Source organism: Rhinolophus sinicus, chromosome 15 (assembly GCF_057876585.1).
Source record: "Rhinolophus sinicus isolate RSI-liver-muscle chromosome 15, RSI-T2T, whole genome shotgun sequence".
Taxonomy (NCBI): domain Eukaryota; kingdom Metazoa; phylum Chordata; class Mammalia; order Chiroptera; family Rhinolophidae; genus Rhinolophus; species Rhinolophus sinicus.
The window spans coordinates 21,726,163-21,742,711 of NC_142515.1; the positions used below are offsets into that span (position 1 = coordinate 21,726,163).

At 42.7% G+C, this 16,549-nt stretch overlaps 2 protein-coding genes across 2 annotated transcripts in view; one reads left to right on the plus strand and one right to left on the minus strand.

The window, feature by feature from the left end:
* Positions 1 to 4,855: 4,855 nt before the first annotated feature.
* On the minus strand, positions 4,856 to 16,442 carry INA (internexin neuronal intermediate filament protein alpha). Its single transcript, XM_019725036.3, has 3 exons — positions 15,378 to 16,442; positions 8,191 to 8,315; positions 4,856 to 6,877 (listed from the first exon to the last, which is right to left on the minus strand). The coding sequence occupies exons 1-3, from the start codon at positions 16,440 to 16,442 to the stop codon at positions 6,562 to 6,564; spliced, it is 1,506 nt and encodes a 501-aa protein (XP_019580595.1). The 3' UTR covers positions 4,856 to 6,561.
* The window catches only part of NT5C2 (5'-nucleotidase, cytosolic II), a 119,244-nt gene continuing 119,063 nt past the window's right edge, over positions 16,369 to 16,549 (plus strand). Inside the window, exon 1 of the mRNA XM_019725034.3 lies at positions 16,369 to 16,500. The gene's annotated coding sequence lies outside the window, so the exon portion shown is untranslated. The remainder of the gene's footprint in view (positions 16,501 to 16,549) is intronic.

A 16,549-nucleotide genomic window follows, 5' to 3' on the forward strand; every position in this document is an offset into this window, starting at 1 on the left:
ATTTTGATTTTGTTCTGATGGTGTCTGTGGTTTTATAAGGGTTCTTAGTGGGATACTATTTTCATTTAAATGAGAAAAGATTTTTTTCTTGAAATGTTTCTAAGAAAACATTTTCCCAAGAGAAAAGCTGGTCAAATCATATTTTAAATTAGAAGATGGAGAAGACAAAGTTTGCCAGGAATGGAATTTCCCCCAAAAGAAATAGAGGCAGTATTGCAGAGTGGTTGAGGACGTGAATTGTGAAACCGTAGTGCATAGCTTTGACTCCCAGCTTTGCTACTTGCAAGCTATGTGCTCTTGGGCATGTTATGTAACTTCGCTGAGCTATAGTTTTTCTTACCTGTAAATGGGGACAATGGCACCTAATTCAAAGGCTTATTATGAGAATTAATGAATATGTAAAGTACTCACAACAGTGGCTGGCATATAGTCTTTCATCAAGCTCAAATATGGTCCCTATGCAGTCATTTCTTAGCTTACTTCACTGAGTTAGTTCCTTTCTGATGAAGGGGGTCCATTAATATTAAAAGATCGATGTTGAACAATTTATTTTTTCCTTCCTTTCTTACATGTTTACTCTCTTTACCTCCTATGAATAACCAGGAGAATGGTGGGGTACAGGCTCTGAAGTTGGACCTAGATTCTGCTTTCACCCTAATTCTAATCTTGGCTCTGCTGTTTCTACTTTGCAGATTGGGTTAGTCCATGGACAGACAGTTTCAGTTGCCAGAGAGGAGTTCCTTTTGTTGAGCTCAAGCCTGGCTAAAGATAAAAAAGAAAGATTGTCTAGCCCTAAGGGACATCAGGAATTCTGTATGTTGTGTATGAATCCTTATGCCAGGAAATCATGGGAGATGAAAGTTACACCTCTTATTTATTTATGCTTATGGCATAGCAGATGCACCTTAGTGAACTAAATGTGTTTTAATAAGCATTTCTAAGGAAAAATGCTTTTTTACCCTGTGCAATAATCAGCAATTGACTAGAACCTGCTACTAATTGTGTTCCCAAACTTCAGACCTTATTCTAATTATTTTGGTCACACTGTGTGAGCATTCTATAACCTTTAAGAGCATGTGATAGAGTTAGAATGAAATGTCTCAGACTTATACAGAACAGACAGCACTTGCCTCATCAGGAGACATGAGTAGCCGTGTGGCAATCTATAGTGATTAATCAATGAGGACGTGAGCCTGGAGACCCCTCCAAGATCAATCTTCCTTTTTTTGTAGCCTGAGCTTTCTCTGTTTTATTCAGAACTACTGAAGCACTATAAAAACATAAACCTTTAAATGTCTTCAGTGTGACTCTGTTGTATTACAGTGCTGGTTGTGTGTGTGTGTGTGTGTGTGTGTGTGTGTGTCAAGGAATTGTAAAAAAAGAATTTGTACATTTTAGCTAGTCTCCACCCCCACCTAGTAAGCTTGTGAAATACTTATCAGCATAAAACATGAGGGCAATCTAATCATCTTCTAAGAGATCGATAGAAGAGGAGAGAAGCCCTTTGAAATTCACAGTAACCATTCTTTTTATGCTTTAAGGGTGTGCAGTGGAACATGGTAATGTAATAAACACAGTCCTTTGTTTGACTGGATTCAAGAGCACTCACCCATTTGCAAATGGCACATCCATGTGAGATATTTGAAAATAGCAAAAGGCATAATGATACCAATCTAACCTGTACATTAAATTTATACATCCATTACTGGCAGCAAAACCAGTAATGTGTGTTCCATAAAGGAAAATACAATTTCACTTATGAGCTCTATTTTAAGATCCTACAAAGAGCCCCCTCAGTTATTTCCATTTTAAATTACTATGCTTTCAGGTACACCAATTTATTTGGTCCTAAGAAAAAAAATCCATTCTTATGATTTAGATGTTCTTCCAAACCTTAGAGATCTCTGATTATATAATAGTAAGAATACTATTAGTTGGAAATTGGTGATGGGTGCTCATGAGCAAGCAACATTCTAGCTATTTATTCTTTCTTTCATTTACACTCAAGGAGATTTCGGGCTTTTTCTCCAGGCTCTGTTTTGAAATCAATACTCTTATTAGATCTGGCTTATGTTGTCCTAATGGGATTCCTTCTAACTGGGATTGACCCAGGTGGCTGTGCATAATGGTCTCAGCTGGAGCAGAAGGTATAGTAGACTTCGTAATTATATTTTTCTGAGTGCCATAAATTCTCTGTCAGAGGACTTTTTAAAATTGAGGTTAAATTTACATGACATAATATTAGTCATTTTAAAGTGAACAATTCAGTGACATTTAGTCTGAATGCAACCACCCCCTCTATCTAGTTCCAAACATTTCCATCACCTTATCCCTTTAATAGTAATTTCCCAGTACCCACCACTCCAGCCCTGGCAACTACCCATGTGCTTTCTATTCCAATGGAGTTTTAAATGCATTTAAAAAAACTGTTTCATGTTTAGAGCCATGAATGGTGGTCCTGGGCTCCTTGCTTCTATTCACAGGTAAGTTCTAGAAGTTTATCTCCTGGACTACCTGTGATTTGCATTATCTCTGGATCTAAAATTTGGACTCTAGTTTCCAGATAATTGCTCAAGTCTTGCCCCCTCTTTAGCCAGTACAATAAAATGAATTCTAAGTATCCTGGATTTATTACCTCTTGAGGAATTGTCTGTTCTGTAATATTCCTTCATTTCCAGTCCCTTTGATATTTGAGCTATAGAATTCCTTTGCAAAATTGTTTTTTAAAACTTTTTTTAAAAAAATAAATAGGTAAATAGCACTCAATTCCATTTAAGTTTTAGCAGAAACAGAGGTGACTCATAGTTGGATGGGCCCAGAGCCCAGTTTTGAGCTGCCACCACTTCACTACAATGCAGGAAGGCTGTAGGCTCAGGAATCTGCAAAATGTTTAGCAGTTTGCCTGTAAAACTTTGTGTTGCTAAGGGTTTCTGGGGGAGTGAAACCTAGTGAGGGTGAAAAAGAAGATAAAAAGAAAAATTTCTATTCCTTTAAGTGAGGGGACTTTCTTTTATGTAGAGGCAACATAGGGAAGAAAAACAAGCACTACAAAGTCAGAAGACCAAGGTACAAATTCCAGCTGTTACTTCCTGTGTGACATCAGACAAGGGTCTTAACCTTGTCATTCTAGGCTCTATTCCTTCATTTGTAAAACGGCTGTACAAATACTACACTTACAGAGTGATTGTGAGGTTTAAATGAGATAATACCATGGTCACCACCTAGTGCAGTGTCTGATACATAGTACTGAATAAATTATAGCTGTAATTATAGCTTATAAATTAATAAGTCTCGGGATGCAAAGAACCCCATTGTCTAATGACTCTAAAAGTCATGTTGGATCTCATTACTGTGCTTTGCAGACAGGCTTCCCCACAATCCCACAGACTCACTGTGTTGTCCTTTTCTGTGGTAACAGTTGATGTTGCTTGCTTCCCTTCCTTTTTCCTCCCTGCCTTTTCCCTGTTACTGTAATTATTCTGATTTAATAATTTATCAACTCTATAAGATGCTTTTAATGTCTTATAAATGAGCTTATGACAATTACTGGCAACTCATACAAAATAGGAGATACAAATTAGTCAGAGCCAGAGATTATATAAATGTAATAAGACTCTGGTTTGGCATAGAGAAGGATTCATTAACTGAATAGTAGTCTTAGAAGCAGCAGCCAATGTCTATATTGCAAACCCATGTATTGATGAGACTGTTGTTCCTTAATAGGCCTGAAAAGATGTTTTGATTACTGTAAAACCCTCATTGTTAGTGCACGACAGAACTCTTTTCACCAGCAGTACCATTAATGTATCTTTGAGTGGCTTACAAGTGCCCTTAGCCAGATGGACTGAGAATGACAGTATTGTTCAGGGTTCAGTAAGCTCCAGCTTCAACCACCAGCACCAGCTATGAGTTGCATCCATATATCTCATTCGCAGTCTCCATCCTAGAACCTGGCATTGCATTAGGGAATCTAAACTTGGCATCCATGGGCTTCTGGACACCAGAAGTAGATAGTCCTAGAGGAGTCACGAGTCTCTTGAGCTGTACAAAGTTTTGTGTACCCTGTTTCCCGAAAATAAGACCTAGCTGGACCATCAGCTCTAATGCATCTTTTGGAGCAAAAATTAATGTAAGACCGGGTATTATATTATATTATACCTGGTCTTATAGTAATATAAGACCGGGTATTTATTATATTATATTATACCCGGTCTTATATTACTATATAATTTTTTATTAATTTTTGCTCCAAAAGACACATTCGAGCTGATTGTCCGGCGAGGTCTTATTTCTGGGGAAAACACAGTATGTATATTTTTCTGGGATAGAGTGTATAGCTTTTTCCAAGCGGGCTATAATGAAAATAAAAAAAGGTTAAGAATCATTACAGTAGAGGAAAATTCTATTATTGTTGCCGATATTCTACCTAAATATCTGGGTTCTACAGGAATATAACCGCATTTTCAAGGAAGGAAAATATTCTTATTGTTTTGAAGGACTCTTTATCCTGTGCCTTCTACCAGTTCATTCTCAGACAAGGTCACCAAGTTGAGCTAGTTAAATCATTTCCCAGGCACCGAATGCATTGTCTTTTCATCATTTGATTGATTTGATTTCCCCACTCCTTGCCATGAACTATTCACTTAGTGTATTATGTGTTTCAGACCAGACAGTCTGAAACAAATGCAGACTACAGCCTCAAGGCTTTGTCAGGGAGAAAAAAAAAAAAAGCTAAATGTGGATGCATGGAACAGAAAACATACGATTTCTGAATTATTTAGGGTGCAGCTGTCTCACTGAACCAAAATGGCACTTCTCTCCGTTAAGCAGCAAAAACCACAGAACACAAGTTACATTGGTAGGATTCATATGACTTTTAATTCTTATTTTACTAATGTTTTAGAGTAAGTGTGGGGAGTAAAGACAGGGATGGAGTGAGAGAAAGGAAGAAAAGTATTTCAAGTTCCTTGAACTATGGAAGCATGTGCTAGGATAAGAAAGTTCAGTAAAAGCATCACGTCCCTATTACCGTAGAGCTATTAATGGAGAAGTGTGACCGAGATATGGCAACTCTTTAGCTCTGGTGGAAGTGACTGCTGGCAGAGAATTAATCCTGCATCAAAACTGGCAAACGTGGAAGACCGGGCAATGCATCTGCTCCACAGTTGGGCAGATGAAAAGTTGACGCTCCAGAATCTACTTCTTTGCATGTGAGTAAGAAGCATGTGTGCTCTTTCTCTGGTTTGTGTCTTTTCCTCTCCAGCAGGGAAGGGAGACCCCATCAACCATGCAGCAATGGGAAAACTGCTGGGCAAGACTCTTTTAGAAAAGAGAAATATTTCTTTTTCATATTTGCTGGTGGTGCTGATTGACCAGAAGTGACTTATTTTGCTTTGGGGCAGTAGCATTGTATCCTGGTGATAACATATTCTACACTTAGCTCTCTTAAAAGGCATAGGAGAATGAAAACAAGGCCACTTTAGGACCTAGACTAGTGCGAAGGGGATATGTGGGTTCTGCCTAAGGATAAGGGCATGAAATAGCTAATTCTATATCACCACAAATGAACTGACACAGATAAATGAGACCTTCACGTTTTCCATTCATACAAATACTCACCACTCCTAGCTTATACTACTAAATCTAAGGTCAGCTTAATCACGGCTTGGGGTAACTATTACTGTATTTCTAACATTAAGGTGAAAAGCTATATTCTTAATTAAGTAGGATTTTTTCCCTAATTAAATGGATTTGATACGCTGAAAGCCTAAAATCTAGGGACTCTTTTCATTACTTTATTTCTTGGGGCAACCCTTAAAACTTATCACTGCCATTTTTTTTAACCTACAGAATTGGAAGGATATGAAATGGGCAGGGCGAAGTCATTACACAAATCATAGAAACGGTCAACATGCATTTAATTTTACCCATCAAGCAAATAGAGCTAAAGGGGGTAAGCGCTTTTGAGAAGAACCTAAACATGTTTAAAAGGGAAGAATACTAGACTACCCTTTATTATTATTTTTCCCCCCAGAATGGATGAAAAGGATCTGTGGAATTGAGGGGGGTGGGAGGAAAAGTGTCCATTAAACAAACACCTATCATTTGTGGAACAGTTTTATCAGAGTAGTGTCGGTGGTGGACCATGGGTTTATCTTTGGCAGTGATTTTATATTTTAGGTATCTAGAGTGAGATTATATAGCTGGGTAATGGCTGGTTATAGTGAGTGAATAGAGGGTTAATTTGAATTCACAGCAACTGATGATGATCACAGATTTAGCACCATTGTACTTCCTCTGTACTGGAATCATCCATCACTGTAAAGCCTGAGCCTTAGGTGAGAAGACAACTCCTCTGTGATGGCTCTAGGACTGCAGTTTCCTCCAATCTAAGGGGTGGTTTTCTTATTAGAGACAGTAAGTATTCAATGCTAACTATGAGACTGAAGCCTTGAAGACATTGCATGGTGGTGACAGGTGTTTTGGTTTAGGAATAGGCTGTTGAACAAGTCAAATGCATCTTATCCCCTCTTAAGCATTAACTTCTTTTAAGCAACAGAATTATATTTTTTGGCTTGAAATGGTGCTTTCTTCTATATTTGTTTTCTCGGTTTTCTTAGTAGATATTACTGTCTCCTCTAATATTTCTTCAAAACTTTCCCCTATCTGGGAGGTTTTCTTAGAGGCCACCTTAGAAGCCTCTTCCTCATCTTCCTCCTCCTCTTTCTTAAGAGACAGCCCACTGGCTGAGACTTTGGAGGTTGTAGAACTGAGGATTCTGGGTGGGAGCAGATAACCGGGGTTGGAAAGTGGATGCAGCCCTGAAATAGTCGATCCACTGGTGCTAAAACGTGTCTCTTCGCCTTCTAGCAGTTTCCTGTAAATTGAACAGAGAAAAACTCTCAGGAAGCCAACTTGCAACTCCTTAAAAAGAACTTAACCCTGCAGCTCCTGTTCATTTTAGAAAGATTCTATAAGACTTTTCAGTTCACTCATGAGATTGAGACCAATAGGTATGGAATTCCAAGGCTCAAAGACTTGGATTTATCCAGCAGCATATGCGTGCATGCATGCACACTCGTACACAACACACACTCACATATTCAATTTTAGCACCATCGGTGTTTACAGCACTGTCAAAGGGAAACCTATCCTATTCACAAATATATTAAAGGAAAAACCTACAATTCCGTTTGGCCTCATCACACCCATTTTTGGCACTTAAGAGTCTACAAAGCTCTGGGGAAAAGTAACTTTGCTAATTGACACCCTCAGTGCAATAGGAATAAGGAAGTGAGAAGTCCACAGAGGAGGAAAGAAGTGCCTAATTCAGCCTGAACTTGAGATCTATACCTTTCCAGTGTACAGGAGGACAAAGGGGATGAAACCAGCAATAACAAAGGCCAGTGAATGAACATGCTTCAGATCCCAAATTTCTTCTCAGCCTGGCCTAAAGGGCATCAGAAAAGAGTAGCCCCAATACCTTGTTTCTTGGAGCTAATAGTTTTTATCATCCTTTCTTTAAAATCAGATACTCAAGACACTATCAAATACTCTTAGAGCTTTGTTTTGCTGTAGCATACACAGTGTAAAGAAAGAAGAAAAAAAAATGCTCAGACGGATCTGGGGTTGAATCTGAGCTCTTCCATTTACCAGCACTGTGACTATGAGCAACTTAACACAGTCCGTGGTTCAAGTTTCCCCATCTGCAAAATGGGAATAATATGACCTGATCATTTATGTGCAGGATCTAATAGAGTGCCTGGCTTGTGGGAGTCAGTCAAAAAATAGTAGCTGCTGTTACTACCTTTTTTTTTTTTTTTTTAAGGTAAATGTTCACTTGAACATTGCCTTGAGTAGGAATCAGGGTGACACCTCACCTATTAGGAGTTTCTATGTTGCATAAACTCTATTTTTAAAGTTAGAGTCTGATGGGTTTATTTCAACCTCTGTACTCACATTATCCCCGTAAATCCTAGCAGACGTAAGTAGACTACTCCAGGCCTCGCAAGGTGAAGCTGGGATATAATAAAGTTGAGGGATAAAGAGGTCGGCTCACCTGGAAAGGGCCAGTGATGTCTCTCCTCATTCCCCCGCCCCCATCAGAAATCAGAGAGACCAGAACCACTAATTTGGGTAGTGTTGCCCAGGTGACTGCATCTGCTTGGGTGAACATGCCCTTCGAAGTACCTGTAAGCTGCTATCTCAATGTCAAGAGCCATTTTAACATTGAGCAAGTCCTGGTACTCGCGAAGGTGGCGTGCCATCTCACTCTTGGTGTTCCTCAGGTCATTCTCCAGTTGCCCAATGCTATCCTGAAAAGTGACACATCCGACATATTTAGACCAAATCAGCTGAAATTCACTGTGATTTCCACAAGGCAAGGATTCTCAACCCTGACTACACATTAAGACACCCAGGTCTACCCCCATCCCAGATTAATTCATTGGTACTGGGTTGGGGGTCCCAGCATGTGCATTTTTTCATAAAGGTCCCCAGGAAATTTGGATGCATGGTGAGGGTTGGGAACTTCTACCACAGGGTACATGGTTCTCAACTGAACACCAGGGAGATTTATTTATTTACTTACTTACCGTCCCTCCCTTGCTTGTTGTATTGCTGCTAAATAACTCGCTTGTTGCATGTCCTTTCCAAAACCCAAAGCCTCGGGTTAGGAGATTAGAGTCAGAAAATTCCAACTGTAGAAAGCATACAGAAGACAGCAAGTCTTCTCTGCCTACATTTCGTTTTTATGGGTTTCCTGGAAATCTGCTATTCAATCACTTTACTGAAAGCATTTTATGCGACAGATAAGGAAGAAGCAGAAATACTCCACGGAATATTTTTTATCCACATGGCAGATTGAAATTACATTTTAAAAAGAAACTAGGTTTATGTAACAGTTTTGCTCCAAATTCTTTCAGGTGCAAACCCAGGCACAGAAGAAAAACAGCTTTACATTTGTGATTCTGGAGCAGCCAGAAGGATCTTTTAAAAACAGCAGATCCTATTGTTTACCTGCTTAAAACCCTCCAATATTTTTGGAATAAAGTCCAAACTCCTCAGCGCGGCCTATTCTCTCCTCTCAATGTGTTTCAGCTTCCCGGGCCTTCTTCTTTTGCTCCTTAAACTTACCAAGTTGCTGTCCCAGGACCTGTTGGCTAGCTATTTCCTCCGTTTGGAATGCTCGGGAGTGGGTCTTTCCATGGCCGAACCAACTCCAAGTCATACAAGACTCAGTTCAAATGTCCTCCACTCAGACAAGTCTTCTTGGCACCCAATTTACGTACCCTCTCCACACCGATCTCGCACATTATTTTACCTCAAGCCAGGGCAGCTGCCAGTCCATGAAGGAACGTGGTGCAGATTAGAAAAAGGTACCTCCAGTGAGAGGGAGGACAAATTAGAAAAAAAGCACCCACTTGAAAGTGTCCACTCTGTTCTTAACTCCTATCATTGTCTGAAATTTCTTTTTCTTCATTTACTAGTTTACTAGTTTTTTGTCACCTTCCTCTGTAACAGCATTTTCCAACCTTGGCACTATTGCTATTTGGGGCTGAATAATGCTTCATTGTAGGGGCTGTCTTGTGACTTTTAAGGAACTTAGCAGCATTCCTTACCTCTACCCACTAGATGCCAGTAGCACACACCCTCCTTCCCAGTTGTGACAACCAAAAATGTCTCCAGACACTGCCAAACGTCCCCTGCGGGCAAATCACTCCTGTTAGAGAACTACTGCTCTAGAATGTAATTTACATGGACGCAGGGACCCTTTCTGTCTAGTTCACCCCTGGAAGCCAGAGCCGAGCACAAGGCACCCTGTAGATGCTCAGTGAATAATTGTTGAGCGAATGAATGATGCTACATAAGGACTTCTTTTCTTATGACCTGAAACGGTGTGAGCAAATAACCCATATAATTCAGATGCAACTTTGTCAACATGAAGAGCATAGTGACTGAGAGCTACTTTTATGAAACAGTGATGCAGATAAACATATCAGAAAACTCAAGAAAGTAAGTTACCCCTTGTAACACCCCTTGTGTGGGGATGATAAAGCCATGGTGAAAGGCAGGATTAATACAGAATACAGCTGGGAGTACAAACTTCCAAGTCAAGAGAATCTGCAGAAATAATTAAAATTCATACCACCTACCTGTTCTACAAACATTGACAGGAATACCGCAAAGGAGAGACTCAATTAACTGATGGGTATAGAGCAAGGAATGATAAGCAGTGCGGAAAATACATATTACACTGGACAGTGATGGAAATATTCCACAGGGTGTTAAGAGATCATGATTTAAAAGTATTTTTTACCAAGACATTTTACTTGATGGTTACTATTTGAGGTTAAAGTAACCTATAAGCAAGTCTGCTAGTGATGCATCGGGGTAAGAGAATTAATATTACTGTGGTAAGGGGAAGAAGAGTTAGGGTGAGGGAAAAAGGAGAAAGAGGAGGAAGTCTTCTCATTATGCAAAGGAGAAGGAGAAATATACGAGGAAAAGAGGAGGATGGATTTCACCAGGATCTTTGTGTTCCATTTCTTGCCCTGCCACAGTATCTAACACACCTCAGTAAGTTTTCTATATTTCAGTTTCTTCAATACTTCCATTTCTGCATGTGGAAAATTACAATGTTTATTCTTTACTGAGGTGTTCTGAGATCCTCAAGTTGGGATTCTAATTTAATGCACCTCACGTTATTATATGCTTCCATTTTCTGTTAAATTAGATAATAGGCATTAGAATAACACTTGTCACATAGGAACTGCTCAATAAATGTTAGTGATTTTTATTGTTGTTAATATCATACCATGTAATTCTCTACCCTTTCAATCATATGGACAAATTAATCATGAGCCCTCCCTACAACCTCATGGATAACTAAGGAAAGCAATGTATAACAAAACCTTAATATTGGCTAATATTGATATATCTCTTAAAGCCCTAGGGTTGTTTTTTTAAATAACAATTTTGAATAAAAAACTTTCTGAAGCGGCTTGTACCACTCTAAATTAGGATATTAAATGTAATGCAACCTTTCTCAGCAACTATGGGTTATGATAATGATCAATTCTTTTTCTATAATTCTGTGATGTCTTTTTTCTTTTAAGTCAACTGAGGTATATATCAGGCTGTTTATTTCTACCCTAAAAGGCCCCAAAGAGCAGTGTTTCAATTCGTGGTCGCTATTCATTGGTTTTCTTTGTCCTGAAAGAACTGCTTTGCTGCTGCTCCTTCTTGAACTGACTCCAGTGGACCCCCTTCTTCTCTATCTGGCTGCACACTTGAAATCCAAACAACAAAGTGCTTTAGAATCATGTAAAGTAAGAGTCAACAGGCTGGGTATCAGAGGGGCCAACTTTCTAAGGTATGATTTAGATGTTTTATCTCATCAGCAGGTCAATTAGGTCCTTTTTAAAAATCATTTTTATTTCACAGCTGTGTTTTCTGAATAAGAGGTTGTTGGGGAGCTGAGTTCTACATAAATGAGATTTCCTTGAACTTTTATGATGCACATGTCACACGTCTGTTTTATGGATCGGAGTACACAAAACAAGACTTTGCTCCTGTCGGAAGGAATTGTGCTGACTGCTGATCATTGCTCTTCAACGTCTAATCTCTTTGTTTGCGCTCTTTGTTTCCCCACACCAGGCTGTCTTGCCTCGCCCTTCAAAAGCTCTGCCAAAGATGGCTTCCTGCTCGAAATCAGAGCAGAGTGCTGCAGTGTGCCCCTCCCCCAACCACGCAGCTGCTGCTGGCTTAGCCTGAGGGAATGGGAGACAGGCATTCCCAGCTCCAGCTGGGGTCTCTCCTGGAGTAGATAAAACAGGTGCTGAGCGCCTTCCTCAGGGCTGGAAGGACGTAGGCTGGGAGCAAGAGAAAGAACTGGCCACACTAGCATTGCAGTGCTGTAGATTTCAGCACTTTTAGGGGCCCTCAGCCAGGTGACAGTAGCGAGTGCAGCCATCCCTAGTTACTACTCTGCATAATAAACTTAGGTGGGGAGAGAAGATTTTCATATGTGATCCACCCATTACCTTATTCTCCTTCCTGTGTTTCCTCCCCACATTTGTTTTCTTTTTTTTTCCCCTACCATGCTTTAAAATCTTGCATTACATGAGCTGGTCTACCTTGGGAAATGTGGTTTAGGTCAGTGCACCCCAAAATCAATCTGAGGAACAACAGGATGCAGCGTTTCTATTGAAAATGCTTATCCCTGGGCCACACCTGCAAACTACCGAGTCCATATCTTCAGGAGTGGGCTTCAGAATCTTTTTTTAAAGCCCTCAAGTGACCTTGGTATGTCACACTGGGTTTAGGAACCACTAGTTTCAATTTATTTTTGTAAAGGAGTTATGGTGACCTAGGTGACAATAATACAGTGAGGTAGAGAGGGGCAAGAACAAAACAAAACAAAAAGCACATGGAAGAGTTAAAGACTAAATATAGCTTTTTTTCTTGAATTCTAATTTCAAAAATGGATCTATCAAGCTATAGATTTATATGCAGGCACTGCCACCCCCAATCTCCAAGGGACCAGCCCCTTCCTGCTATTTAATTAGACTGTATTCCAACCTCATACTGGAGAGAAGAGGGCAGAATTGGCTCCCCTCCCTGGAGAGCATTAACTAATGGTGGTCTTGATTGTTCAGCAAGGTCTTTCAAGGAAAGCTTTAGCTTTCTAAGACTGACCTTAGTACAGGGCCAGGGCCCCCAGTACCCTTCAAAAATATCCTTAGACATCTTTGGCAGAATGGGGACTCTAATAGTGGTGAAGCAGCGATGCAGAAACCCAAATCACCGTGTTATAGAAATAGAAAAGGCTTCAGCTAAAGAGGGTGGCCACATTTGGGTTTTGAAGACAAAAGCCCTAGCTCTTCATAATTTCTCCTGTTGCCTGAGTTGGACCTCTCATGCACCACTGTGTACTTACTATGTCAACTGAATCATTCTTTACCCTCTCAAAGTATAAGTTTTCTCTCCTCAAATAGGCTCTCAGCTCTCTGGGGCAGAGAAAATGTGACTTTAATGGGGCCCTCCTCTGGCTCTCGGAGGGTGGCAAGCATACAAAGGAAAATGGGCCTACCACTCACTAATCCTGAAGCAGAAAAAAGAGGACAGCCTCCTGTTACTGCAAGAAAGGGGTGGGGGAGGGTGAGAGGGCAAGAAAACAATGGCTGAATTGCACTGTAGAGACTGTTAGAGAAAACAGCCAGAAGATACCCTTGTGGCTTCAGGCCTTCAGGATCTGCAGGTGAGGATATGAGCCCCTTCTCAGCCTTAGGTCCCAAGGAGTAGGAAATAGTTCTCTGTTGTCTGATCTCTTCCACTCCACCAGCAGGTCCACTGAGGCACTGAAGGTTAAGTTGATGGGGCAGCACTGCAGAGTTGCAGACATGCTGCAGTTTCTGTTGTTTTGTTTGTTTGTTTCCTGTAGACTATGTCTGAATGACCCTACTATTGTCTAACACTAAAAGCCTTTTAATGCAGACAAAACAAGTCAGACAATATTGTCACTACCTCTTAGAACATAAGGGCTATAATAAACAAACAGAGGACATGGCAAAGCCCAATTCATAAGGCAGTTGTGGATAAGTTATCTTTTTTTATAGAAACACTGGGCTAGCTCATCAGAAGACCACCTAGTCATCCTTTAAGGCTTCTAGAAGAAAACACGAAGTCTCAATTAACTAAATGTGATAAATTCAGGACTTACAGGGGGCAAGGCCACATAGTGAAAAGTTCAAGTTACAAATTTTGAAGTAGACTAGAAGTTTTTATTTGACTAGTACTATAATTCCAAACTAACCAAAACAAATGGTCCAAGCAAGCTTTCTTTCTTTATCAAAGAAAGTCACTTATAATGGAGAGCAAATACCTGCACCCCAATAATAATTCATCTCCAGACTAAAATCATAATTTTGAGGTTTCATTCCTTTCTTGTATGTGTTTTATTAATGTTTCCCAAACCCTATTAATTTCATCAACTGTAAACTTCGATTTGACTAAAATGAATTATTACAAGTTTCTGGATTATTAGCATTCCACCCAATGGAGCTTTTTATTGTATCTTGAACCTGAACCACACTATTTAGATTGTTTTCTACACTTTTCTTCTGCCTCTGTGGTCGTAAGCCCAGAATGTTCTATATAGTAAAACTGAAGATGCAGTGGCCTTTGTCTGGAGAAAACAAGAGGAAAGACCCAAACATAGGAGCTTAGAGGATAGGCAAAGACAAAAAAAAAAAAAATAACTGGCCTATAACAAAGATAGAACCCATCTCTGTGATTTAACACATGCACTTATATTGGAAAAACGTTAAGAAAATGGGTATTTTCAATTGGGACCTCACAGCTGCTGAGCAGATTAAGTGGTTTTTGTTAAGTGCTAAGCCATCCATGAAAATGAAAATTGATGCTGCCCACGAAGTGACCTTTGATTGCAGGTAGCCCAGGCTGATGTGTTGGTGTTTCAGAAGAACAAAAGCAAAGCAGTTAATTGCCTAGAGAGTCATAACTGGGACATCAGATGGGAGAGCCGTTTCTGAGATGGGAAGAATTCGAGATCAGCACCGGGGACAGCGCCCCGACCATTCTTGTTTGTTAACCGGTGTAAAGCTTTCCTTAGGAACACAGGTCATCAGTCAGTCAACAAGAGAACCTGTGTGTGTGTGCATGCGTGTGTGCGTGTGTGTGTGTGTGTGTGTGTGTGTGTGTGTGTGTGTGTGTGTGTTGGGGGTGGGGGTAGAGCAAGGGCAGGGCGGTTACGCTAGCCCAATCACCCAGGTTGTTGGCTCCCGACTTCTACTCCTTTGAGGACAAAATTAAAGAAAATGGGGTAGAACCCTTCCCAGTTCAGCCCAGCATCCTTTCCCCAATCTTAGGGCCGACCATACCTTATAAATATCAATTCCAGCGCGTACAGAAAGCCTTTTAAAGTCAACAAAAGAAGCCAGACAGCACCGCCAACCATGGAGCGGGTGTAACCCACCCCCGTTGGACTCACTCCTACTTTGGGTGGGAGACTGTTCTTCAAGTCGCCAGTGTGTTTATTCCCACTTGCTGACAGGGAGGCATGAGTTAGGTTTTCGGACTCTGAATAAGAGAAACTAAGGGCTTCTTTGTTAGAAGAGCTTGGACAGGGATATAAGTGAGGGGCAGGGAAAGAGGGCGTCCAGGGCCCCCAAATTATCAGTAGAGACTCCAGGGCTTTTGTTTCCCAACGCCTCCAGTCGGGGCTCTTTTTCTCCCCTCCCTACCCTTCTCCAGCCCTCAGTTCCTAGGGCCCCACCTGTGCGGGGTGGGGCGGGAAGCGCAGGTATGCGCGGAGGGGCCTGGGGGCCCTCCCGACGCAGCATTTCCACCTTTACCTGGTAGCTAGCCACTTCAGCGCTGTGTCGCTCCTCCAGCTCCAGGATCTGCCTCTCCAGGGACTCGTTGGCCCCACGCAGGCCCTCAATCTCAATGGTGCGTGCCTGCAGCTGGCGCCGGTACTCGTGAATCTCCTCGCGGCTGGCCCGGATGGCCTCGGTGCTGCGCGCCGCCTGCTCGTTCAGGTTGGCAAACTTGGACTTGTACCACTCCTCGGCTGACTGCAGGTTCTTGGCGGCCAGGGACTCATACTGGGCGCGGATCTCTCTTAGCGCTGAACTCAGGTCTGGTTTGGCCACGGCCACGTCCACCTCGGCTGCAGCCTGGGAGGACGCCTGCAGCGTGGCCAGAAGCTCCGCCACCTCCTCGTCGTGCACCTGGCGCACGAAGGCCAGTTCGTCCAGCAGCGACTCCACCTTCTTCTCCAGGTCCAGGCGGGCGAGCGTGGCGCCGTCCACGTCGCGCTGCTGCGCTTTCAGGGCGCGCTCCGCGCCTTCGCGCCCGCGGCTCTCCTCCTCGCAGCGCGCCCGCAGCCGCTGCACCTCCTCGGCCAGCCCGTCGCGCTCCAGCAGGGCCTGCGCGCGAGCCGAGCTCGCCTCCTCCAGCTGCGCGCGCAGGTCGCGCAGCTCCCGCTGGAAGAGCTCGCCCACGCGCGACGGCTCAGCGTGGCGCTGCCGCAGCGCGGCCAGCTCGGCCTCGAGCGCGCGGTTCTGCGTCTCCAGCTGGTGCACCTTCTCGATGAACACGGCGAAGCGGTCGTTGAGGCCCTGAAGCTGTTCCTTCTCGTTGGTGCGGATGATCTTGTACTCGTTGGTGCGCGCCGCCGCCTGGCTCAGGTCCAGCCCGTCGGACGCCGGAGGCCGGCGGTAGGCCAGGCCCAGGCCGAGCGACGACGCGGAGGAGCAGGCGGCCGAGGAGGCCACATTGCAGCGGGACAGCGACTGCGAGCGGTAGCTGCCCGCGCCACCCGCCACGGAGAGGCGCGAGGACAGGCGAGAGCCGTCTCCGAACACCTTGCGGTAGGAGGAGGGGCCGCACAGGTAGTGCTCCGAGCCGAAGCTCATGGTGCCGGGACCCGGGCCGGGAGAGCAGTGGCGGCTGGAGATACAAAGGAGAAGAGAGGTGCGCCAGGCGGGGCGCAGGGGGCTGGTGTGCACCGGGTTTTAAGGCG

Excerpts from the sequence above, each read along its gene's own strand:
- INA (XM_019725036.3), bottom strand. The coding sequence starts at position 16,442 with ATGAGCTTCGGCTCGGAGCACTACCTGTGCGGCCCCTCCTCCTACCGC. Across the intron at positions 8,316-15,377 it reads CTGAAGTGGCTAGCTACCAG|GATAGCATTGGGCAACTGGA; the intron begins GTAAAGGTGGAA and ends GTCACTTTTCAG. Across the intron at positions 6,878-8,190 it reads ATTGAGATAGCAGCTTACAG|GAAACTGCTAGAAGGCGAAG; the intron begins GTACTTCGAAGG and ends TTCAATTTACAG.